This window comes from Cucurbita maxima, unplaced genomic scaffold (assembly GCF_002738345.1).
Source record: "Cucurbita maxima cultivar Rimu unplaced genomic scaffold, Cmax_1.0 Cma_Scf00017, whole genome shotgun sequence".
In the NCBI taxonomy this organism is placed as follows: Eukaryota; Viridiplantae; Streptophyta; class Magnoliopsida; order Cucurbitales; family Cucurbitaceae; genus Cucurbita; species Cucurbita maxima.
The window spans coordinates 2,037,330-2,061,455 of NW_019272033.1; the positions used below are offsets into that span (position 1 = coordinate 2,037,330).

The window sequence follows — 24,126 nt, forward strand, 5'->3', positions numbered from 1 at the left end:
TTTTTTACTGAATTTTAATAATATTGTTTAAATAAAGACAAAATAGATACACACTTGTAAAATAAATAGATTAAATTATTACTTCTTAATATATACTCATTTTTAAGAATTGTATTTATAAAATAATTTTAATATAAACATAAGATAAAGATGACCATCTTCCAAGTAAGCAGGAATGTCGTTTTGTAGGCACGTGATACGTGAACATAACGGTAAGGAAATTCTTAATTTATCTCTTTACACAAAAAACAAACGTTTATTTGTACTATTTAACTATATTCCAATAAATTGTAAATTATATATATATATATCTCTGACTTGTTTTATATTTTTATAAAAGAATAATTAATTTTATAAAATTGTCAAATATATTAAAATGTTTTAAAAAAATAAAGAATAAAAAAAATAATGATTGGGATGAGATATGGAGTAATAAGGATAAGGAGGGAGGAGGAGACGTCTGTCTTTAACTATCTCACTGCGTGGACGAAGCTCTCCCATTATTCAGCGTTTCACTCCTCATTGACACGTGGACTTATCTTCTGCTTTTTTTTTTCTTTTTTTTTTTTTACTTTTACTTTCTCTACTTCCAATAAATTTCAATTTATCATTCCCATTACTTTCTTAATTATTTTACAATATATAATATCGACTTTTTAAATAATACTTTTTTAATGCAACAATATATTATCCACCCAGTGGACCAGTAGTCTAGAAGCATCCTCCCTTTTAAAAGAATATAAAATAATACCATAATAAATAAATATTTTTAAGGAGAATATTTAACCTAATTTCTACTTAAATTAATAAGTAAATGAACATATTTTATAAATTAGTTTTGACACACATAAAAGAAATAGGAATTGGGAGTGATTTAAGGACGAAGAATGTAACCCGTCTCTAGTTTCGTTTAACTAATAAAGAGAAATCTCTCTCCGTTCCACTATTCTCAATTTCCATTTAAATGGGAATTCTCTTTAGTCCGTTTTAGGGATTGATGACTTACCCATTTTATTCAGTGACTTTGGCTCTCCATTATGGTCATGAACATTTATAAATACGTGGATATAATTATTGCGATTCTTGATTGAGCTAATGAAAGATGAGTGGGCCATATTTAGTTTAGGGTTTATATATTCGAAATGTGTACTATTTCATAAAAGACTTGAGATTTTTTTTAGATATACCATCGACATGATTCAACCCCCAACTGAGCTTTTGCACTTATTACGTTGTTTTGTCTGTTGTGCGACAGCCGACATGTCGGTCACTTTTCACTCTCGTGTTGGAGCTGATTCCTTCCCATTTTACACCAAGCAAAAACAAAAAAGATTCCCAACGGACAATTCCAAAACAAACTTGCTAGGCCACGTCAGCACATGAAAAACGGGTCCTCTATTGGACAACAGGCCCTAGCCCGCTTCTGACCCGATAGATTCTGGGCCTGATTCTCTACTACGGCCTTTAAAGCCCGCCTCAGGCCCAAAAACGCCTCCTCTCTCCCGCCACCGCCGCCGCTCCACTCCAACACCACCACGTTCTTCGTCCTCCCGCCCAACGTCATCATCTCGGCCCGAACCACCCTCGCGTGAACCGACCGGATCGCTTGAATCAAATCCCGATTCAGACCGGACCGCTCATCGCAACAAACTGTCGCTCTCATTAACCTGTTTTCGTTATCGCAGTAACAGAGCGTCGCTTCGTCTTCCTCGCTAGGGAACGGCCACGGCACTATACCTCCCTCTCCCTCGCCCTCGCCGTCGCACTGGTCTGCACTGCGGCGCGCAACCTCCGTCGCTCGCCGTCTCAACTCCTTCACATGACTCACCACTTCCGCCAGTAGTGACGCCTTGTCCGTCTACAATAAAACAAACAAACAGTCCAAAACTAATTCAAATATTCCATCCGCCATATCCAAAAACCTCAACGCTTCGTCAATTCAACATCAACAATACAAAATGCACAACAATTTCGCGAATTAATCGATTACCTTAGTAGTATTAGGGAGAAGCGTACGGAGCGTAGATAAATGCGAATTGATTCTCTGTCGCCGTCTCCTCTCCGCTTCCTTATGACTTCGACTCGCTTCCGTAGATTTCTTCTCGTCCTTGGACGAATCTGCAGCATTTCCGACGATCGAGCATCCGGCAGCGGACATCGAACGTTTAAAATGATCGCCGTCGCGATAATTCAACCAACTGCTCTGGAATCCGTAATGACTCTGAAAAGGCAGCATCTCCGGGGTCGGAAATGATTCGTTCGTCTCGCCTGAACGGTGAAACAACGAATCGAGAATTTATTAATCGATTCTTATGGAAGAAAGGAAGCCATGGAAACGGATGAGAAAAGGGCTGTGAGAGAGAGTAGGAAGAACTGGAACATGCAGAGTTGGATACGAAAGTGTGAATTGAAAGAAGAGTTTATGTAAAGATGGAAAACTATTTCGGTGCATTTTTTTATTTATTAATATATATATATATATATATATATATATATATATATATATCTTTTTACCTTTAAATTTTATTTACTATTATTTTTATTTAACCCATAACGGTGAAAAAGGTGAGAAAATTTGACTGGCAGAGCTGAGTGCAAAACGTTCCATTTTATGGTAGGATATGTGTGTGATTTATTTTATATTTTTAATTTGATTTATTGGGTGAATTTACGGACTTGTCCTTCTTACGACTACTCAAGAATCAAATATAGAGAGAAATACAAATTAAAGTCTCAATTTTATACCAATCTAATACATGCAACTAAATTAATAAAAAATACTCCTATTTATGTCTCCAAAATAATTTTAAATTTTTTATATTATTTTTAAATTAAATGAAAATTGTTAATATTTTATTTCGAATAAAAAAACATTTAAAAAAAAAAGAGGAAGTGGGTGTAGTGAGTAAGGAATGAGAAACGTGGTACAATCATTTTCAATGATAAAACATAATGATAAGAATTATGGAGAATTAGAGAGCGGAGGGCAAGGCAATCCACGGCGGCGCCGACTGCTTTTCTTGTGGGAAATCAAAAGCGACAGTAACACATCATCACCCGACACAATTAATTCCCTTTTCCCACTCTCAATGCCCCTTCCCTTTCTCTTTTTTTTTTTCTTTTATTTATTTATTTATTTATTTATTTCTCCACCCCCTTATTTTCCCACTATTCACATTCATCTTTTTCTCTTTTCTTTTTTTCTTTTTTTACAATAAAAAAAATTATAATTTTATCTCCGTATTTTGGTACTACGAGATTAAGAATACTTCTCCCGTTAATTATTAGTATAGAGACATAACCTACTTTGGCATCCCACGTCTTCATTTTTTGTTTTATATGATTAATAACAATAATTGTTAGCTGTCACAATCACACTTGTTCTAACTCAGCGAACAAGTCAATCGTGAGAAATTCAGACATCACAACATATACTCAGGCCTCGAGTCACATTTGTAATAAATGTTTTTAAAAAATCTAGCGAGTCGTTACACTTCAAACGACTTGCAAAAAACTAAAGAAAACAACGTTATGTAGCTATAAACAAAGAAATAAACATCCCGACTTCAAATAACATATAAATTAAGACGACAGCCTTAATGTTGACATAACATGAAGGGTAGATATGATTTTGGTGAACAGTTATATACCTCAATATTAACATAACATGAATCAGTAAAAACCTATTTAAGACGAAAGCATGTAAGAAGGAGTTTGTAATAAGCATACAACCATGGACAACACGTATTAAACAAGCATGATTGAAACATCTAACATATGGTCATAAACAACATACCTAAGACAAACATGATCATCATTAGCCACTCCATGTTGTCTCTTATGTCAGACCTATCTAATATAAAATTTTATTTATAAAGAAAAATCATAGTGTGAAAATGGAGAAAATCTTCATGATATTAATTATATATTTTTTTCTTCAAAAATTTACGGCGCCTCGAATACATAAAAAAATCCCTCCAATCTCTCTATTATATAGTATTATTCATTTTAAGATCTAATCTTCCCAAAAATACAAATATATAAATATCATTATTTATATATTATAGATAATACTTTATCCTAATCCAATTAATGAATACTTTATAGTAATTCGATATTAAACGTTTATCATATGATTATAGGATTAGGAAAAGTTCCATTTCTTTTGACAACTTTATAAATAATTGTTTATATATTCTATACTATATATTATAATTTAAAGTTTTGGGTGTGTCATGTGTTCGCACTATTGACGCATGCAAGGGCAAAACGGTCCGTCGATTTACTGTGCGACAGGGTGTGGGCTTAAATTTTCATTTCCATTTCACAATACAATTTTTTTAATAACGAATTATTATTTTTTTTTTTAATATTTCAACTATTCTTAAACTTTTATTAAATTAACCCTATTTTAAATATTTTTATTTAATAGATGATTATTTTTAAAGTTGTATATATTAAAATTTATTATATATATATATATATATATATATATATATATATATATATATTTAAGTTTAGTAATTATATTAAATACAAATTTCAAAATTTAATTAAATAATTTTTAAGCTGAAAATCTTTTTGATATAGGTTTAAATGTTTTTTACTATATTTAAATATGTTTTCAAAAAAACATATTTAAAAAATAAATAAATTTCTAAATTTTATTAACTTTTTAACTTTTAAAAAAATATAATTTTTAATTTTGTGTCTTAAAATTTATTAAATTTGTATAGATTTGTAGCTGAATTAATTTAAATTATAAAGTTTAATAAATAATAAATGAGTCCCTTCCCAACATCAATGAAATATTAATTATTTTATTAAAATGCAGAAATTTTTTAATTTCAATTCCATTAAACAATACTAATAATTTTGCTTTAATTTTCTCTCATTCACTAATTTTTTTTTCTAAACCCACGTGGCTAATTTAGTTTTTTATCTAAAAGAATAAAATGAAATATATATATATATATATTTGTTTTAGACGGTGGGCCCCACAAATGGGTTTAATATGATATATAATTGAAGGATGGTGAGAAATCAACGTCAAATGGCAGAGAACAAACTGGGACAGCCGTTAACAGGTTGATTCTGAACCCTTTGCAGTCTGAGCCTTCAGAAGAGAATATAAACATACATGCTTCCTTCTCTTGTGTATATATATATATATATGTGTGTATATATATAATAATAATATGTATGTATCTATGATTATATAAACAATATAATTATACAAAATATTTCTGAACTATAGGTTATATTTTAATTATATCTTTAGACTTTAAAAAAATTTATTTTAAATTTTGTTTAAGTAACTTTCGAGATTATTCGAATCCATATCTTAAAATAAATTATGAAATTGAGGAGTCAGATCATGTAGAAATATATAATTAAAATCATTTAGATAACCAATTTTTACACATCAGTCGTCATACCAGTTTACGTGAATGGTATAAAACGAAGCAATTCAATTTTTGCATTGTTCGGACGAGAGAAAAGGATTATTGTGAACTCTTTTAAGATTAGCTATTATGATATAGAATGAAGCAACGAACACGATTGTGTGTGAAAATAATACAATTATTTATGAAAAGAAAAGACTCACGTAAAAGCTATTTATACTATTTACTCGGACATCGGTGTGCATGCATGAATGCATGCATGCATAGGTATGTATGATATCAGCCTTCTTTTGTGGCCCCCTTTCTTCATTTGTACTACAATTTATGGTAGCCATTGGCATTGTCACTATTGATTTGTATACGTACATGTGACTGTGAAGGCTCCTTTTTGCACTTGGAAATTATTGGCACATAATGAAATGTTAGAAATTAAAAGAAATTATAATATTTTACAATTTTTCGGGATTTTCTTTTCGTGTCGAACTCATCCTACGTGGATTGCGTAATGGGAGAGTGATGGGAAATTAATTTGTTGGCTCTTTAAATTTATACGAGCACGAGATAATTGTGACGCTTGAGTAAATAAGAGATACGTAAATAATTCGATATCCCATCTGAATGATATTAATTCAAAGGATAATTATAAAAGTTGGGTGACCTTCTAAGATTTTGATTCTCGAGAATCAAGCTTTCTAGAAGAAGAAATGAGAAGTCGATCTCGACCAAATTTATACTAACGGAAGAAGAGGAAAGCTCGTGTTTCTGAAACATGGCCTCTTGAAGATTTGTTAGAGCTCTCTTAGACTTTCTTATGACTAGATCAATTGGTTTTGTCAATACGGGAGTTTCGGAAAAATAACGAGACGTGTCGTGGTAATATAACGAGAAGACGCTTTATCGTATAAAAAGAATAGATCTAACGATCAAGCATCTGAACTCCGACCTTTATGGTCAAAGATGGAGGAATAGCATAATATATATATATATAGTTTAATAGTACAAAGTTTTTTATTACATAAATAAACTGAAACAAGAAAAATGGGATTTTCTTGCTTTATCCAAGTTAAAAGGTTAAAAAAGGAAGAAGATAAAAAAGAAAATGGGGACAAAAAGTGCTGAATAAAGCAGTAAAAATTTAAGGTTATTTATTTATTTATTTTTAAATACATACAAATGTTTCAGAGGGTGTATTTGTTTGCTTTTTTTACAGTGTGCCCATATTTTTGTCTGCCAAAACTTTGCTATGTGGTCCCTAGGAAATTACCTTTTTACTATTTCATTTCAATTTTAAAAAATATGCAAAAACCCAAAAATTAAATTTAAATATTCGTAACTATTTAATTTCAAGATTCTAATTCTTACCCATTCCCCAATATATTCCTTTTTTTTTCCCCCTTATTTTTGTTATTGTTTGTTGGGACCAAAAATGTGAATAGTTTTTGTTTTCTTTATTAAGCTATGGTCTTTCAAGTTAGGTCATTTCACATCTTATATTTATATTATATTTCTATAAGAAAATAGTGAGTGTTCTAATAACTACTATATTTATTCTAAATTTAATTAAAATATTAAAATATTGTATCGATATTATACGTGGTCATTAGTAGAGCTGTGTAATTATTGACCAACTTAACATTCCTAAGTTGTAAAAGTACAATTAAATAATATTAGAAAAATAACGATATATAATTAGAGATAATTATTGAACTAGAGAGGACTGTCTCCGAGTAAGGTGAGGGAGTATGTTGAAGAAGTGTGTGCACCTGTATGTGCGTGCGGGGGGGGATAAGATGGCTCCTATTAGCTCTTCCTCATAAAAATCGCACGTGCAAGTTATTCCCCATACTGCCCAAGTGGCAAAGACCCTTTTGGATGGCTCCTTGTTAAGGATATTTAGTAATAAATTATAGTTTACCATATATATTATATTTGATATTTTATTATTTGCCTTATTATCATAGGTATCTTTCCATTTATTGTTATTTCCATTTATTACTATTTTCATATCCTTGTAATTTATTTGATTATAAATAAGATAACTTTCACACCATTTAGGTGTGGTGAATTAATCAAACATTCACACTCCTACTAGCTCTCCCTTGTAAGAACCGCACGTGTACAAGTTACTCTGCATACGACTCAAGTGGCAAAGACCCTTTTGGATGACTCTTACTAGCTCTCCCTCGTAAGAACTGCATGTGTGCGAGTTACTCCGCATATGACTCAAGTGGCAAACACCCTTTCAGATGGCTCCTGCTAGCTCTCTCTTGTAAGAAATGCATGTGTGCGAGTTACTCTGCATGCGACTCAAGTGGCAAAGTTCCTTTCTTTGCTTTAGCCAAGCTTACTGCTAGCCTATCTAGAGCCAAACTTTGATTACCAATGTTCGTCACTTGTGCGTGTATCTCTGTGTGTGAGGGGGATAGGATGACTCTTACTAGCTCTTCCTCGTAAGAACTGCATGTGTGCAAGTTACTCCACATACGGCTCAAGTCGCAAAGACCCTTTCAGATGGCTCCTATTAAATCTCCCTCATAAAAACTGCACGTGTGCGAGTTACTCTGCATAAGACTCAAGTGGCAAAGACCATTTCTTTACTTTAGCCAAACTTATTGCTAGTCTATCTAGAACCAAGGTTTGATTGCCCAAGTTTGTCACTTATAATGTAGAAAATTAGAATTTTATAATGTTAATAAAAAATATTATTGAATTTATTAGGGTGCTTGATATTTTTTTTAATATAAATTATCCATTAAAAATATTCTTTGAAATTAATAATTATATATATATATATATAAAAATGAGAAAAAAATTACTGGACTGAGAGTGATTGGGCCAGAGAGAGTGGTCTGGGCCTGACCTTTGGATATGGGCTTCTGAGAAATTGGGCTTGGAAAATGAGGGTGGGCCTTTCTATTAATTCTGGATTTTGTTTCTGTAACGTTTTAAATAGATTATATATACAGAAAAGTCGTACAATATAGTCAGTCAGACGGGCAGCGGGCAGTTGTGGACTCTGAAGCGAAAACGGGCAGCATGGCCGCCTTGTACGAAAGCACACATTTCCACGCCAACTGGAAAATATATTATTATCCGTTTCCAAAAAACAATTATAAACTTTTTATTTTTACTTAAAAAAGGTAAATTTTGTGGGTTAAATTAAATAAATTGGCGACCACAAAGCTATAAATTAATATTTAAAATTTTTAATGGAAATTTAATTCAACAAAATCATGATTTTACCTTAAAAAAATAAAGAATTTATTATATTATCAAAAGTGTTTAATATTGTTGAAGTCATATTAAGACAACTAAAGGACAAAAGTTAATGATATAAAAAATAATTAATAAACAATAAATGGTGGGTGGCATTTCAATATTTAATTAAAATTAAATTATAGTTCTTATCTTTAATAATATTTAATAACTTCCAGAACTAAAAAGTGTCTAATAAAATTTTAATTACTTATCCAATAATTTTGAGTTAAATTTTATTAAATTAAAAATTTAGAATTCAAATGGATAAAACTCGTAAATTTCGAAGTTAACATATCAAAAAATATATTTAAACTTTCAAAAATTTCAACATAAAATTTAAATTAAAAAATATTTTTACTATTAACGGTTTTGTTTCAAAAATATCTTTGAATTATCAATATTATTTTAAATAATTAATATCATTTAACTCAAAATAATAATTAAAAATATCCATAAAATTTTAAAATTAATATCAACCCTTTAACCTTTCTAAAAAAAAAATATTATTTATGTTAATGGGTCTATTTACCTCTCAATCCTTTTCAAACTTTTCATTTTTGTTCTACAAGTTTTCATATTAGGTGGGGAGGAGAACAAAACATCATTTATAAAGGTGTGAAACCTTTATATAGCAGACGTGTTTTAAAACTTTTGAGGGGAAGCTTGAAAAGGAAAGCTTAAAGAGGACGGTGGATCTGTGGCGTTACAAATAGTATTAGAGTCAGATACTAGACGATGTGCCAGCCTTCTCGCCTTCACCCCGAGTAGACACGATGTGATTTATCAATAAGGATGTTGGGTTGGAGAAAGGAATGAATGTCAGACGCCAGGGGCCTCGAAGGGGGTGGATTGTCACCAAGAAGTCCAAAGAGGACAAAATTAAAATGAAATTAAAGGTTTTTTTTTTTAATTACTATTTTTTTTAATTATTATTTATTTTTTTAAGTTTAAAGATAATTTTGAAAAAATATTTTTTTTGTTATTTTAAATATTAGTAAAACTTTTAAAATTTAAAAGTATTTTTGACCGGTAAATAATCAAATGCGTGAACAAACATTGAGCTGCTTCATCTTTAGACTCTAAGTGGTTCCATTTGCAGCAACCCAAGTGGGCCAAAGCTTTGACACAATCTGCCTTGAGTGAAACTTCGCCTCCCCTGTTCACCGGAGCTTGCGCTCTGATTTGCGAATGTCAACCCACTAAGTTTCTTCGACTCGTTTGAACTCACCGATCTTCCGTTCCGCTCTCTCCTCACCATGAAGAACGCTTCCGTCAAAGGCCTTGAAGTTTTCGATTTCACCGAAGAAGACGAGCTTCCCGAATTGATCTCCGAGAAGCGTCTCAGCAAATTCAAAAACCCTAATCTCGACACAACCGCTGTTTTGAAGTATGAATTTCTGGAATGTGGTAGGTTCTCCTGAACTGGAAACTTTTTCATTTTCGTTTTTTTATTTCTCTGCAAAGACCTGTAGAAGATAGTTGGACACGAATTCTTAATTTTGACTGAAAACAGAGTTTCGCTTCTCTGGCATAGATGATTTAGGGAGTTTTCTGGAGTTATGTATAGCGAAAGTTGTGCGCTGTGTTGATTCCGTTAGTTCTTTGCCCTAGGTAGATCGTGGAGCAGTCCGTAGAATGTTAAGCGGTTCTTTGTTGTCGATTTTTGGCAAATACAGACGAATTTGAAACCTATTGAATGGTAACCCGAATTGAACTAATATTTCTGTCGACATGTTAATCTGTCTGTGAGTGTTTCACTACGTGGTAGTATCGCTGATTGCTGTAAAGCGTTTACTTCCAATAGGGAATTAAATTGATATGTGGTCTCTAAAGTGCATTTTTATCCCTTCACTCCGCGGCTAACTTGTACGCTATCAAAAGAGGTAGCTAGTAATGACTTCGGTTCCTCTGGAGGTTCGGCGTCTGAAGAGGATTTCTGGAACAATATTTTTTCATCTTTCCTTAAAAAAAAAAAAAAGGAAAAAGAAAAAAACTTATCAAAGGGCAATGTCGGTGTTATAAATTAGTGAAGATTGATGTGGTAATTATTTCCGCATATGTTTAAATATATCATGTATCTTGCATTCTTAATAGCTGAAAGAAAAACATATATTATTGTGATGTTTACTATGCTGTTGTGCTTTTTATTCAGTTCTCACTATGGCTTGTCTTTGTCTAAGTATCATTCCAGAATTGCTTTCTTATTGTGTCTTTTGTTTGATGAATGTCCGTTCAACAATGCTACTCCAGAGCAGTAATTGATTTTTGGCTACCTTCAAAATTTTCTCTCTGTTGATGGTCATCCATTTTATTTGATGAAGATAAATTAACTGTGGCCAATGGGTTTGTTGTTGAAGGGAAGGAGATTAAAAATCCACATATGGATGTTGATTTGGGCAAATGTAATCGTGGTTGTGACAATGGTATTTCACATATTCCCTCGGGCACAACTAAAGAGCAATTTATCATGGAAGAAGGGAAATATCAATTGGATGCCTATACAGAATCAGAATTGAATAGCCATTCGCAAGATATGTTTGTGCAAGTAGATGGTCATTTGACAGGAAGCCTTGGCTCTGAACTTGACAAAATTGGATCTAGCTCTCAAAGTCCTATCCTGGGGTTAAATTGCACCCTTCCTGAGTTTAATGCTGAAGTACTCTTCTTTCTGCTTTCTGAACATTGTTTTCTTTTAAGATATAGATGAGTATTAGTCATGTTCGATTAACACTTTTTTGCAATTTATAGAGGGAGCCAATTGATGGACTCTCAGATCCTAATGGAAGCATGAATGGGAATTCTTCAATGAGCCCTCCTTCAGAAACTGTAGAGGATGGTGGTATGTTCTGTATACTGTATTTGCTTCAACATTCTTTTGGTTGTTCTATCCCAGATAGGAATTGCATCAATAAGAAAGATTATGAAAGGGGACTGATGGTAAGAAAGAAGGAAAGAATGAAAGAAAGAAAAAAAACCCTCCAATCAACTGAATTGAACAGTAAGAACACGTTTCTAATAGCTTTGTTAGTAGACACCAAGGTCTTGACACCTTGGCACTCTCCTTCCGCTTTTTACAAGAAGTTTCAATTTTTTTCTCTGTTCAAATCTTTGTACGAATGGTCATTACTCAGTTCAACCAGAAAAAGGAATTTGAAAAAACCTATATTTCCTCCAATTTGAAAACCTGGATAACAGATCATCGACCTGGTTACCAGCCTTCTGCAAATATATTTTTCCAAGTATTTGCTTAATATATAACTTACAAGAGTTGCACTGAATAAAACCTGTTCTCAAAAGAACTCTCTCATAACTTACTCAAATTCAATGTCTGACCATATGTTTTTGGACTCATTTCAGTTTTGTTGAACGGGAAGTATTTAGATAATTGCTCATCCGACAATGAAATGGTAAGTTTGTTCCTTGTGATGATTTAAACAAAGAGAAAAAGTTCACGCACACGTCTTAAATTTTTCCTGAAACTTACATCCAATTTTTCATTTGTGTTTGCTGGGAATCCAGGACTTTTTAATTATTAACTGTCTGTGACAAGTGTAGATTGTCAAGATGTTCATGTTGTTTGTACATACTACGAATTTTTCATTATTGGTCCATGTCAAGGTTTTTATTTTATTTTATTTTATTTTATTTTTATAATCTTGAAGGACACTATAGTTTCCTCTTATTCTCAAATTGTGTTTGAAGGGGAAAACACTCGTTAGGTTAGGAAGAGGGAATTGAATTAGTGAAACGTTATGCATCTTCTTGTATTCTGGAGTGTTTTTATCATGTTACTTTTGTAATTATAATTCCGATATGTCTAACTTCACCTTTTTTTGGGTAATAAAACTGTGTACAACTTAGGATGTAGCGTTGATTACTTCAGCAGAACATGTTTCTTGTTTTTTTCCTTTGAAGATAGGCAGATTCTAGTCATCCAATTTCATTGTCCAGACTATATGCATTTGGGTACTGAAGCTTTTCTCCGTTCAATTTATAGGATGATCTTAACAAGGAGGTTGTCCTATATCCCGATTATATTGTATATGGAGATTTTTACTGTGCCAGTCCCTCGTTAACCTTTTCACCTAATGCCATCAAAATTAATGGTTTTGCTGATTATGGAAGCAATGAATTCCTTAACCTTGAATGGAGAGTAGACGATCTCATTGATATTGAGTGTCAGTGCTTTCAAAGAGTGAGTGCTTATAACTATTGTTTAGAAACTAAATTTCATGATTTTGAGTTAACTTTGTCGTGATTTGCCAGTTTTTTGTTTGGCATGCAGGTTGAATATGTGATGATCAAGCTCCATGTTATATCAAAGGATGCTGGTCAATGTGATAATTCGTGTGACACTTCTGGTCAGTTGACTTCTGCAAAAGTACATCGAGATTTTGGAACTAGATTTCAGTTGCATAAACATTTGATAGAATTTCAATTATATCTTTGCTAACATTTGCATTCTTCTAGACATCCTCATCGGTTTTTTCTTGTGTCATGTCATCAGTGTTCTTAATAATGTGATAAATATCTTTCGTTTTGTTAGCTTAACTAATATGTATTGCCTATGAACTTGGTCCAGGCATTAAGGAAGTAAAGATTGTTCTTGTTGATTCTTACTGGTCTGAGAAACAACAAAAAATCAGATCTTTGGATCCCAGATACATGGCTATTTGGAATATGTCTCTCGAGTATGTTATCTGTGTTTCCTTATCACTATATTGTTGATCATTATGCAATTTTTTAAAATAGAAGTTATAAACTTGGCATCACGTCAATACATCAGTTTATGTGGTATATTCTAAAGAAGTATCACAGTTTACATTCTTCATTTTATGGTTGAGACGGCTATCCGAAATATGTCTCTAAGGTAACATGCATGACTGGTTGCATTCCCAATAAACTTTGTTGTCATTCCCTTTGACGTATATTGGTCTCCCTTGTTAATTGATTTATTGCCTACCTCTATTATGTCTTGTAGTGCGGGCATAGGAACTGATGATGATGATTTAGGTGGACAAAGACATTATTTTCCCAAGTGAGTGGAATTTTCTACTTTTCCGTTTTTTAAAGTTAGTCTTCATATTTTAATACATTTGGTTAGTTTATTTGAAATTTTATTTGTATGTACTCAAACTAATTTTTTTTTTAGTTTTGAGTAAAAAATTCTCATGTTTACTATGCTATGAGATTTGAAATGTCATGCATGCGGATCAATCTTTGTTCACCTTCTGTTTGTAATTGTTAAGTATGCTCTATTTTATTCGATGATCAATGCATGAACTTGAGTATATTATCTGGTGGTGACCATCTTTTTATCCCCTTCCAATTTAAATGAGCCTTTTTGCAGCTTTGATGAGCCTTTTGAAGAAGTTGTCTATCCCAAAGGAGATCCAGATGCCGTTTCCATCAGTAAAAGGGATGTTGACTTGTTACAACCAGAGACATTTGTCAATGACACAATCATTGACTTTTACATCCAGTGAGTCAAATTATATAGTGATTGCTTGTAATCATGATTGAATACTGTTACTATTAGAGGTTCCCCCCTGTACATTCTCCTAGTGATGTTGGGATTTCCAGCTTCTCATTTAAAGAAGTGCTGATCCACAATTCTTTAATTTTCACCATCTCCTTGCTTGGATGACTGGTTTTCATTTTAACTAACTTTTATTGCAAATGATGGAACACGCCCTTTCTAAATGGAATTGATTGTCAGGTATTTGAAGAGCCAGATAGATCCTCAGGATAAGCATAGATTTCACTTCTTCAATAGCTTTTTCTTTAGGAAGCTGGCGGACCTTGATAAAGATCCATCTAGTGCTTCAGATGGCAGAGCTGCTTTTCTACGCGTTCGGAAATGGACACGGAAAGTGGATTTATTTGAAAAGGATTATATCTTCATTCCTATAAACTTCAAGTAAGATTTTTCTCTTCAGGAATCATTTTTCCTTGTGTCTTAAGCTAAACATCACTAGATGTGGGTATCTTTTTCGAACTTAAATGTATTTCTAACAGCCTTCATTGGAGCTTAATGGTCATATGCCATCCTGGTGAAGTGGCTAGATATAGCGGTAAGTTATTCATTCATTGGGGCAATATGTGTCTCCCATCAGTCATAACTTCTGTCTTGTTACAGATGAAGACCTGACGAAGTCGATGAAAGTACCGTGTATATTGCATATGGATTCTATTAAAGGAAGTCACGCAGGTCTTAAAAATCTCATCCAAAGGTATTCCTTTGTTTTTTGTGGTTTTTATAAAGTTCAATGTATTGGTTTGAACAGTGTACCTAAGCTATCTGAACGAAGGTGAATCTTTGCTTTCATGGTTAGTTTGGCAGCCTTGATAATTAGTCTCTTCCTGACCGAGAAGTTTGATGGAGACTTCTGACATGCTTTCAGTACTTGCCTTCATTTGCAATTGCAACTCATCTCTTTTCATCTTCTGATTAGTAACTTTTTTGTTGGCCTTTTTTTTTAAAAAAATCTTTTGGCTGTTGTAATACAATTTTTCTTGTTGCTTTATTACTTTTTTTGGGTTAAATTACTAGCTTAATCCTTGAACTAAACTTTTAAAACTGTCTTATAGATCCTAAATTTTCAATTTTGTATCTCATGAATCACTGAAAAGTTTGAGGATTTGAAAAATTAATTGATTTATTATACACAAATTTAAATTTGATGGCTAATAAAATCATAAACTTTTAGTTTTGTGTCTAGTAGATTTGTGAATTTAAAAAAATTTGTAAGCTCAAAGTCTAAATTTGTAATTTTGATAGATTAGAGTCCACATAGACACAAACATCAAAGTTTAGGACTAAATATTTTATTAATTTTTTTTTTTGTTATTTTAGTAGTATAGTTTTGTATCTTGGGATTCGTGGAACCTCTCTTTGTAAGTGAAGGGGAGGACACCTTGTCCCTTAGGTTGTTAGAGTTGGTTTTTTTTTGGAATGAAGTGGTTGTCACTTTTATAAAGAAAAATGTAACATAATTTTGAATCGGAGGAGGATTTGTCTTTACAAAGTGTATCAGGAGAGAGACTTTGCGTTGCAGTGTTGTTTTAGCTTGGTTATGTATGCAGTTGATTTTTGTTCTCTCTTATTCTTTTAATAAAGCCAAAATTTATTGAAGAGGAAAAATTAGAGTAGAACTTTGTCACCTAGTTTCGTTTCTCTGTAAAGCAAGGAAAGCCTTGATCATCTTTTCCTTCCTGCTCCTTCGCAGAAATGTCTATTCTCTTTTGCTAGATAACCATTTACCCGCTTTTACACAACCATGACGACTCTAGAACAACTTTCTTCTTGGTCAACCATTCAAAAGAAAAGGAAGAGTCCTATGAGAGAGTCTTTGTAAAGGAAATGTGTCGGAGTGTGGACTCAAAGAAACTTTGGAGTATTTATTGTTACTTTTTTCTTTTATAAGAAACTGAAATATATTGATCAAAGAGGCATATACAAGAGAAGGGAAATGAGATATCCCCATGAAGCCAAGGGGTTGCAAAACAACCTCTCCTTCGGCATGGATGTGAATTAAAACATAATTAGAAGGAAATTGTGACTGACATCGTGGAGGCAAATAAGGTTCCATAAACTAGCAGTAATAGATTCCGACCCCTAAAAAATTCTGTGATTCCTATCTGACCAGACACACCACAGTACCGAGCTAACTGCATTAGTCCAAAGAATTTTAGAACGGCCCTTAAAACTGTTACCAATACAAAGCTGGTTGACTAAGCAAACAGGAGGCTTAGGAAAGCACCAGCTCGACCAACAACTGAGAGCTGATTAGTCAACAATCATAAGCTATAGAGCAGTGGACGAAAATGTGAGTCTGGCTTTCTGAGTCCGATTTGCAAAGAACACTCCAATCAGAGGAGATGAAGAAACTTGAAAGTCTTCTTTGAAGCTCATTTGTGTTAAGCTTGCCTTGGATTAGGTTCCTGTTAGGAACTCAGAAATTATGTGAAAATACCAAGGATAACTATACTGCAATATCCAAATAAATTACAACATAAAGAAGTAATTCTCGAGGTACTTGCACACTCCCTCTTGATCACTACCAAGTAATGCCCAACTCTCTCCCTCCTCACTCCATCTATTATAACCAATCTCCATAACCACCTCCTCTTTAATTACTAATATATCCTCAATATCCTAATAGCATTTCTAACAGATTCATAAGAACACTCTTCAACTTTTTGGGGGGATTTTGACTTCCCTTAACACTGTATTCAGATCAAGGTTGAAGATTTTATGTTTCTGAAAGAGCAATAATGGTTGAGCTGACTGAAAAACCCCATTTTTCGATCGTGACTGAACCTTGATATCCTCCATGTGATTAAGTCTCATGTTGTTCAAAGCTTGAAGCAAAAATGCCAATTCATTTGCTTCCTTATCAGTGAGATTCCTTCTCATCAAGATGTACCAAGTGGTGGAGTCCTATTTCCAACATTGATAGCCTTTGGAGGAGCCACTCTGTAGAGTCAAGGGAGTGTTTCCACATCATGAGTCATCCCAAGCAAACACATTAAATCTTTTAGTTGAAATCTTATCCTTGTATGCATTCCGCTGTCTCTGTTATGAAGGTAGTTTCCTATCTCATAAAAAAGGTTTTATAGTAATTTGCTGATACTTTCTTTTGGCCGTTTCTACTTTTTGCATTTTGTTTCCATTATGGATTATAAAATTAGCTGCCTCCAATTATTTCTTTGAACTTATCTGCATTTATAGTATTGATTTTTTTTTGCTAGTTCTTTCTTAATCACTGGGACTTCATGATGCAATGTATGACAGTTATTTGCTGGAAGAATGGAAAGAGAGAAACAAGGAGACACCTGAAGATATTTCAACAAAATTTAAGAACCTTCGGTTTCTCCAACTTGAGGTATTTTCTGGCACTTAACTTCATTATATCGAAACAAGCGCACAAAAAAGGAGTCCACTAAAAAATCAAACCAAGTTCATAATTACAAAAAGGTCGAATAACAGACGCCCATGAAAACACATTAAACCTTGCAACCTCCTGAACCTCCTCCCGTGATCTCTCAACTTCTCTAGAAGTTTTACTATTTCTCTCCAATTCAAATTTCCCATGACTACAATAATAGCGCCACTAATCTGACCTTATTCCGAAATGGGGAATTATGGTGCACTTCCTCAATCATAGTGCCACTAATCCTGCCTCGAGTCAAATGGAACCCAAACAAACTCAACTGGTTCCTTTATTGCTAACGCATCATGTTTGATATTGTTGTGGCCTACGTTCATTTCTTTTTTTTCTTTCCTTTTTTGGGGGGCTGTCTTACATGTCCTACATTTTTCATGTCAGCTTCCGCAGCAGGAAAATTCATTTGATTGCGGATTATTTTTGCTCCACTATCTAGAACTTTTTCTGGCAGAAGCGCCTCTTAATTTCAGCCCGTTCAAAATCTTCAAGCTTTCAAAATTTGTAAGTTTTTCGCTTTGCTTGCACCCTTAGTTTTTATTTATTTATTTATTTTTATTTATTTTTTTTGGAGAGTTTCGACTGTTGCAATTGTTAAATATAATAAAGTCCCTAGTTAACTGCCTCAACCTAATAATTTTTTTTTTCTTGCAAAAGACCAATACTAGTAACAAAATAGCCTTCTCAATCATTTTTTTAAGTGACAATTATCAACAAAAGAGAACACAGCCTAAAGGCCTATGCGATGAGAGCCTAAACTGGAGAGTCTAAAAGAAAGTGCCTCCAATCTAAATTGATAAAACACTTGCAGAGTGTTCTCAATAATTTTTGTGAGTTGCAGAAAAGATTCCTGAGATTGAGGTTATATTTCTTATGGTTTATCTCTAATTTATAATGCTTAATTTTCTTCCTTTTATTTTCTCTATTGATGCTGTCCAATGAAGTCTTGTTCTCATGTTCATTTCATTTCTTCTCGACCAAGTCCCTTCCCAAATTAGATTGTGCATCAGCATCGAAACCTTTTTCCACATGTATCCAATATTCACTCTTCATCCTGCAAAAGATCTTTTACTTTTCCTTGAGAGGTGTGGGATCTTTTGTTTTGTTAATTGACCTAGCAGTTTGAAATGCCATGTGTTGTACAGTCTCTTATACCCCCCTCATTGAAAGCATTAATGACTCTCAGATCAACTTTACACGGCATATTCACTGTTCATATGACTTGTCCTAAGTTGGTCAATTGACATGTGTCACAGTTTGAGACTTGAGATAAATTTTAACACTTGTTTATCCTTATTGTTTCTTTGTAAAAAAAAAAAAGAAAAAAAAAGAAGACGATGGTTTTGAAGTTTATTCTGAATCTCATGTGTGTGTGTGTGTGTGTGTAGTCTGTCGGAGTTTTTGCATAAAACTTGGTTAATATTCCTTGGATTTGCTTTTATTTTTTGAATTGGGCGTTGATAATGTGATTGTGTTTTTAATGAATCTCTCCAGCTTAATGTGGATTGGTTCCCACCTGCTGAGGCTTACCTCAAGCGAACTTTAATACAGAGATTAATTTTTGAAATCCTTGAAAACCGGTCTCGAGAAATGTCCACAGCTGCATGTAGTGATGAACTTTTATCTAAATTTCCATCCAATAATGAGGATGAAACTGGCGTGGAGCTTCTTCTGGAAAGAGGAAGCCCAGCAGTGGCATGCAATCACAATTTGTCAAGCTCACAAGCTGTTGATGGGATTGAAATTACTCTATTATCTGAATCTTCGAGTAGACCCAGCCACTTTATTGACGGTTCTGGCTTGGTTGTCAGAGAATTATTTGAACCAGGTGCCTCTAATGGGTCATTACTTGGAGACTATCAATCTTTTGCCCAGACATCATCGTATTTCGATACAAATGCTACTGTGCTGGAGGTATGTTAGCTTCTCAAATTATCTAAGAAAATTGGGAGCATTACCTTATGTTAAATAAGCAGGAGCTCGTTGAATTTAATTTATAGTCAAACAATTAAAGAAGCAAATTAACGCAGTCTCTTGCACATTTAGTTTGTGTGTTTCTTCACACAGGCAAAGTATATATTCATACATATACGTACATACCTCTCTCTCTCTCTCTCTCTCTATATATATATATATATATATATATACCTATATATACATGCTCGCGCGCACACACGTATGCATGCACATACATACATAGATATACACACACACAAAAAAAAAATATATTTATATATATTCACACACGTACATACGCATACACATAGATATACGTACACATATATACGTACATACGTACATACACATACTTATCCATATATACATATTATATATACACACACCAACTATGCTTGGTAATAATGTATGATCATGCATTATTATTTTGCTTGATTGAGGCTCTTTATTTAGTGGCTTCTCTCTTTTATGAATTTTTTGAAAGTCTGTATTCTTTCATATATTTTTTAAGGAAAGTTCGGCTATTTATAAAAGAAATAATGTATGGACCTTGATGATGGACAAAAAATATTTCCTTACCACCTTCAAGCAACTCTTGCACGTTAGTTCTAGATGATACCAGTTTCAAACCCTCCAGTAGAGAACAATTGCAAGTATGTTGCCTGCTCTGATGGTATAAAATTCTCTCACTATAGGATGACGCAGATGCAGAAACTGGAGACCGTTTCATCTTCTTGCCTCCGGTACAGGACGGTTTGCAGCCAATTGATGCAATGGCATCTCAAGCTTGTCGATTTCCATGTTCCTCGATTGGCCTTGAATCCAAGGCTTCTTTTGACTTGTGCATGTCTATTCAACCAGAACGTGGTCGGGGCATTGCCTCGTCCTCGGCAGAGGACTTGGAAGATGTGGGAATCATCGAAAGTTGCGATGTTAGGGAAGCAAGTCCTGGTAACAAGGAAGAAAGGAACAGGAAAAGACCTCTATCGCATGAGAAGGAGAATCTAGAACCTGTAACAGAATGCCCTTCTTCTTCTGCTACCACGGTGCAAGATGTCGATACCATTGTCATCTCTCAAGATACTAACATGGGAAGTAACGATTCCGAACCCCTGTGTGAAGACGACACTCTCGTTGCATCACCATGTCTAGATGAAGCAACCAAAACAGATGTCGAACACGATGATTCGCCAGTGGTTGTTTCGATTACAGAGGTGAACTTAGACGAGGAACCCCCTGCCAAGAAACCAAGGCATTCACCATACCCCGAAGAAACGAGTAACAGTGTCGGAGAAGGTTTGTCGGATGGTGCAGACATATAGACGAAAGGTTGGTCTCTTCTTTCCTCTATATTTGTAAATGATCATGTCATTAGTGTTTGGCTTGCCATGCTGTTAATATTGTTATGGCTCCATATCAACTTAATTAATACCGATAGAAAATTCATTTGGGTTACATTGATGTAGCCATGTTCTTGTTAGTTATATCAAGGATTAGTTTTAATTCCTCTCCAGCTCCAAGATTACGTTGTTGCTTCCACTCCTAATTTTCCCTCTTTTATTTTTATTTATTTTTTAAAATAAATAAATTCGGACATTGTATGATTGGAGAAAAAAATCCCCTCGAGCTGAACCAATAATTTAAAAATAAATTCGTTGATAATCAATTGTTTTTTAAAAATTAATGGTTTTGATTTTTAGTTTTTAGTTTACTGGTTTTGTATTTTTTTTCTCCCAATTTTCTTATAATAATTTTCATATTTCTTAAAAAAAATTATTTCAATTCTTAATCAAATTATATAGATAAAAATAGGTTCTTAAAAATATATCTCCTTTGATTCCAAAAAAAAAAAAAAAAAAAAAAAAAAAAAAAAAAAAAANAAATTAATGGTTTTGATTTTTAGTTTTTAGTTTACTGGTTTTGTATTTTTTTTCTCCCAATTTTCTTATAATAATTTTCATATTTCTTAAAAAAAATTATTTCAATTCTTAATCAAATTATATAGATAAAAATAGGTTCTTAAAAATATATCTCCTTTGATTCCAAAAAAAAAAAAAAAACAAAAAAAAAACAAACAAACAAATTTACAAATGATTAATGAGAATTTATTTTTCAAAAAAATTGGTAGAAACTAAATAACAAGTCGAAGAAATTTATAGGTAAATTAGTATTTATTTATAAGTTTCAATTTAAAGATGTAAATTATAACTTTAAATAGCTATCAAACCTGATTATTTTTCTGATTTAATTTTTTATATTATTTTTAATTATGCTTTTGATTTTTGTTAAAGAAATATTTAGTTTTCTAGTTAAATTCTAAAAATAAAAAAAATTGATTTATTTATTAGTATTATTTTTATTTATAGTTTTCAGAATTGAAGTGTTGGGTAGAAGTAGTGTTTAATTTTCAAAAAATAAAGTGGCAACGTTATTTATTTATTTATTATAGTTTCTCAAAAATACCAAAATTCAGTGGAGAATTAGCTATCAGCATCGGCATCACTCATCACCCCGTTTACGGAAAACAGAAAAAACTGTTCTCGCTCGCCCAACTCTCCTAGTCTTCACCTTCAAGATCAAAATCCAGTGTCCTATCTGTGATCTCCAAGAAAGCATCAATGGAGCTCCACTACTACAGCCATCGGAACCAATCCCAGAGGGCGGCTCTTGCTGGCGTTTTTCTTGTTCTCTTTCCTATTATTTTCCCCCGTCTCTTCGATCCCTTGGGTCGCGCTTCGCCTTCCTTATTCTCTGTACGTTCTTGATCCATTTCTATTCTGTTCCCTAGGTTTCATGAACAATTTCTGTTATTTTGAACTGGAAATGATAATGATCCGTTGCTTGCTTGCCCTAATTGTACTAGGATTTTCTCTGTATTGAGTTACTGTTTCTTCCTTTGATATACGAATTCAGCAGATAGTTTAACTGGACTGTCTCTTAGGACGAAGGTTCTGAAATTCTTCGTCAAATATGTTCACATTGATTTGTTTTGATTGCAGTGCTAAAATGAAGTAAAAGAACTTTTAATTTCTAATCCTATTTCTTTTTAGGTACTCTCTCCAATTTTTGGTTGGAAAATCAGTTTCTACGCACTTTCCTTTTGTTTAGTCTTTCTTTTTCCTCTTTCTTTTCTTCTACTTGTTGCTATCTCATAGTAACTATTGGACGTGGATTCAAATAATATGCATGTCAATAATTACTGAATATAAATTCGAGTCACTTCTCTCTACATCCATTGATGAAAACCTCGTCTTACGTACTAATTTCCCCGGAGGTAGAGATTGACGGTTTTGCGTAGGGTTAATTAATTTCTATAAATATTTGATGTTCTTTTATGTAACAGGAGTGGATTTCTCCAAGACCAAGGCACCTGACTTTGCTAAACAGTGCTTTGCATCATATCACGGTTAGTAATCCTTGATGTGCTTGATCTTCCATTTTTTAGAATTAGAATATTAAGACATGTTTAATAATCAATTGATTTTTTTGTTTTTGAAGCATGTAAACACAATTTACATTTATAAGTTTTTTTGTTTGTTTGTTATACAATTGCTACTAATATTTTCTACTAATGTTTTAATAATCAATTGATGTGCTTGATCTTCCATTTACATTTTTTTGTTTTTAATGTTTTTGAAAACTAAAGAAAATATTTTTTTATCTGAAATTTGACTAAGAATTCTAATGTTTCTTTGAGAAGGTAAGGAAACTAAGTAGTTTTTGAAATTCATTTTTGTTTTTGGAATTTGCTTATGAATTCAGATGATTCCTTAGTCAAGATGAAATTTATGTTGAAGAATAGTGAAAAGAACAAACACAATTTTCAAAAACCAAGAATCGAAAACTAAATGATTATCAAACGGAGTTCAAATTGTTATCAAACATGGCCTAGCCTAATTTAGTGAACTTGTCTTGTTTACGGTTTTTCTTACAACCAGTTCTGTGTTTGGCATTTCAGGCATTAGAGGACCAGAGAGAGATCTGGTCTCCATTGCCAAATCAAGGCTGGAAACCTTGTCTGAAGCCTACAAAAGCGGAATGTGAGTACTACGATTTTAGGGCTAAATTTTGAGCTCTAGTACTTCTTTTTCCTAGCTTATCACATTGTTTTATTTAGTAGAATTCTTCACAGCTCTCTGCTTCTGCACTTAGATATGGCTCCGTCCTCATATACACGCATCTGATACCCTGCAGTATCACCAAGAAAATCTCAAGGTTACATCCAAGTGTTCTTAGATGGAGGATTAAATCAGCAAAGAATGGGGGTATATAAATTTTACTCTTTATTATTTTATCATCACCATCTTCCCAATTATGTAAAACCATTCCAATTCAATGCCATTTTATACTTTAGGCTTTCTTTAGCTGTATGATAATTTGGCCCCCTCCCCCCACACCATGTGAAAGATCTGTGATGCAGTTGCTGTTGCCCGAATTCTGAATGCAACATTGGTCATACCTCATCTTGAAGTTAATGCTGTTTGGAAGGATTCAAGGTACTTGTAATGAGTTAATTATGGTATCTTTTGTTTTTTTTTCTTTGGGGGGGGGGGGGCAGA

The 24,126-nt window shown here is 33.1% G+C and overlaps 3 protein-coding genes across 7 annotated transcripts in view; 2 read left to right on the top strand and 1 right to left on the bottom strand.

The window, feature by feature from the left end:
• Positions 1-1,134: 1,134 nt before the first annotated feature.
• On the bottom strand, positions 1,135-2,420 carry LOC111492211 (transcription factor bHLH30-like). The gene is made up of 2 exons (XM_023141483.1): positions 1,991-2,420; positions 1,135-1,858 (listed from the first exon to the last, which is right to left on the bottom strand). The coding sequence occupies exons 1-2, from the start codon at positions 2,234-2,236 to the stop codon at positions 1,373-1,375; spliced, it is 732 nt and encodes a 243-aa protein (XP_022997251.1). The 5' UTR covers positions 2,237-2,420; the 3' UTR covers positions 1,135-1,372.
• A 7,315-nt stretch (positions 2,421-9,735) lies between these two features.
• LOC111492093 (probable ubiquitin-like-specific protease 2B) lies at positions 9,736-21,080 on the top strand. Of its 5 annotated transcripts, none has more exons than XM_023141281.1 (16): positions 9,736-10,070; positions 10,985-11,319; positions 11,412-11,661; positions 12,021-12,070; positions 12,661-12,858; positions 12,949-13,024; positions 13,246-13,354; positions 13,645-13,701; positions 14,014-14,145; positions 14,383-14,583; positions 14,682-14,737; positions 14,803-14,896; positions 17,461-17,551; positions 17,996-18,115; positions 19,106-19,525; positions 20,263-21,080. In XM_023141281.1, the coding sequence occupies exons 1-16, from the start codon at positions 9,920-9,922 to the stop codon at positions 20,887-20,889; spliced, it is 2,967 nt and encodes a 988-aa protein (XP_022997049.1). In that variant the 5' UTR covers positions 9,736-9,919; the 3' UTR covers positions 20,890-21,080. The 5 variants fall into 5 exon arrangements, with proteins under 5 accessions (XP_022997049.1, XP_022997052.1, XP_022997050.1 ...); XM_023141284.1 differs by having other exon boundaries at positions 11,412-11,502; XM_023141282.1 differs by having other exon boundaries at positions 11,021-11,319.
• A 955-nt stretch (positions 21,081-22,035) lies between these two features.
• Positions 22,036-24,126, top strand: part of LOC111492123 (O-fucosyltransferase 31-like) — a 5,091-nt gene continuing 3,000 nt past the window's right edge. The window contains exons 1-5 of the mRNA XM_023141341.1: positions 22,036-22,320; positions 22,911-22,973; positions 23,526-23,607; positions 23,762-23,832; positions 23,975-24,063. Coding sequence (XP_022997109.1) covers positions 22,186-22,320; positions 22,911-22,973; positions 23,526-23,607; positions 23,762-23,832; positions 23,975-24,063 — 440 coding nt within the window. The 5' untranslated portion in view covers positions 22,036-22,185. The remainder of the gene's footprint in view (positions 22,321-22,910; positions 22,974-23,525; positions 23,608-23,761; positions 23,833-23,974; positions 24,064-24,126) is intronic.

Bases quoted from the DNA above. Each gene is read 5' to 3' on its own strand.
- LOC111492211 (XM_023141483.1), bottom strand. From the start codon at position 2,236: ATGCTGCCTTTTCAGAGTCATTACGGATTCCAGAGCAGTTGGTTGAAT. The intron at 1,859-1,990 runs GTAATCGATTAA...GTTTTATTGTAG, and splicing joins TTCTCCCTAATACTACTAAG to ACGGACAAGGCGTCACTACT.
- LOC111492093 (XM_023141281.1), top strand. From the start codon at position 9,920: ATGAAGAACGCTTCCGTCAAAGGCCTTGAAGTTTTCGATTTCACCGAA. The intron at 11,662-12,020 runs GTAAGAACACGT...GACTCATTTCAG, and splicing joins CCAATCAACTGAATTGAACA to TTTTGTTGAACGGGAAGTAT. The intron at 12,859-12,948 runs GTGAGTGCTTAT...TTTGGCATGCAG, and splicing joins AGTGTCAGTGCTTTCAAAGA to GTTGAATATGTGATGATCAA.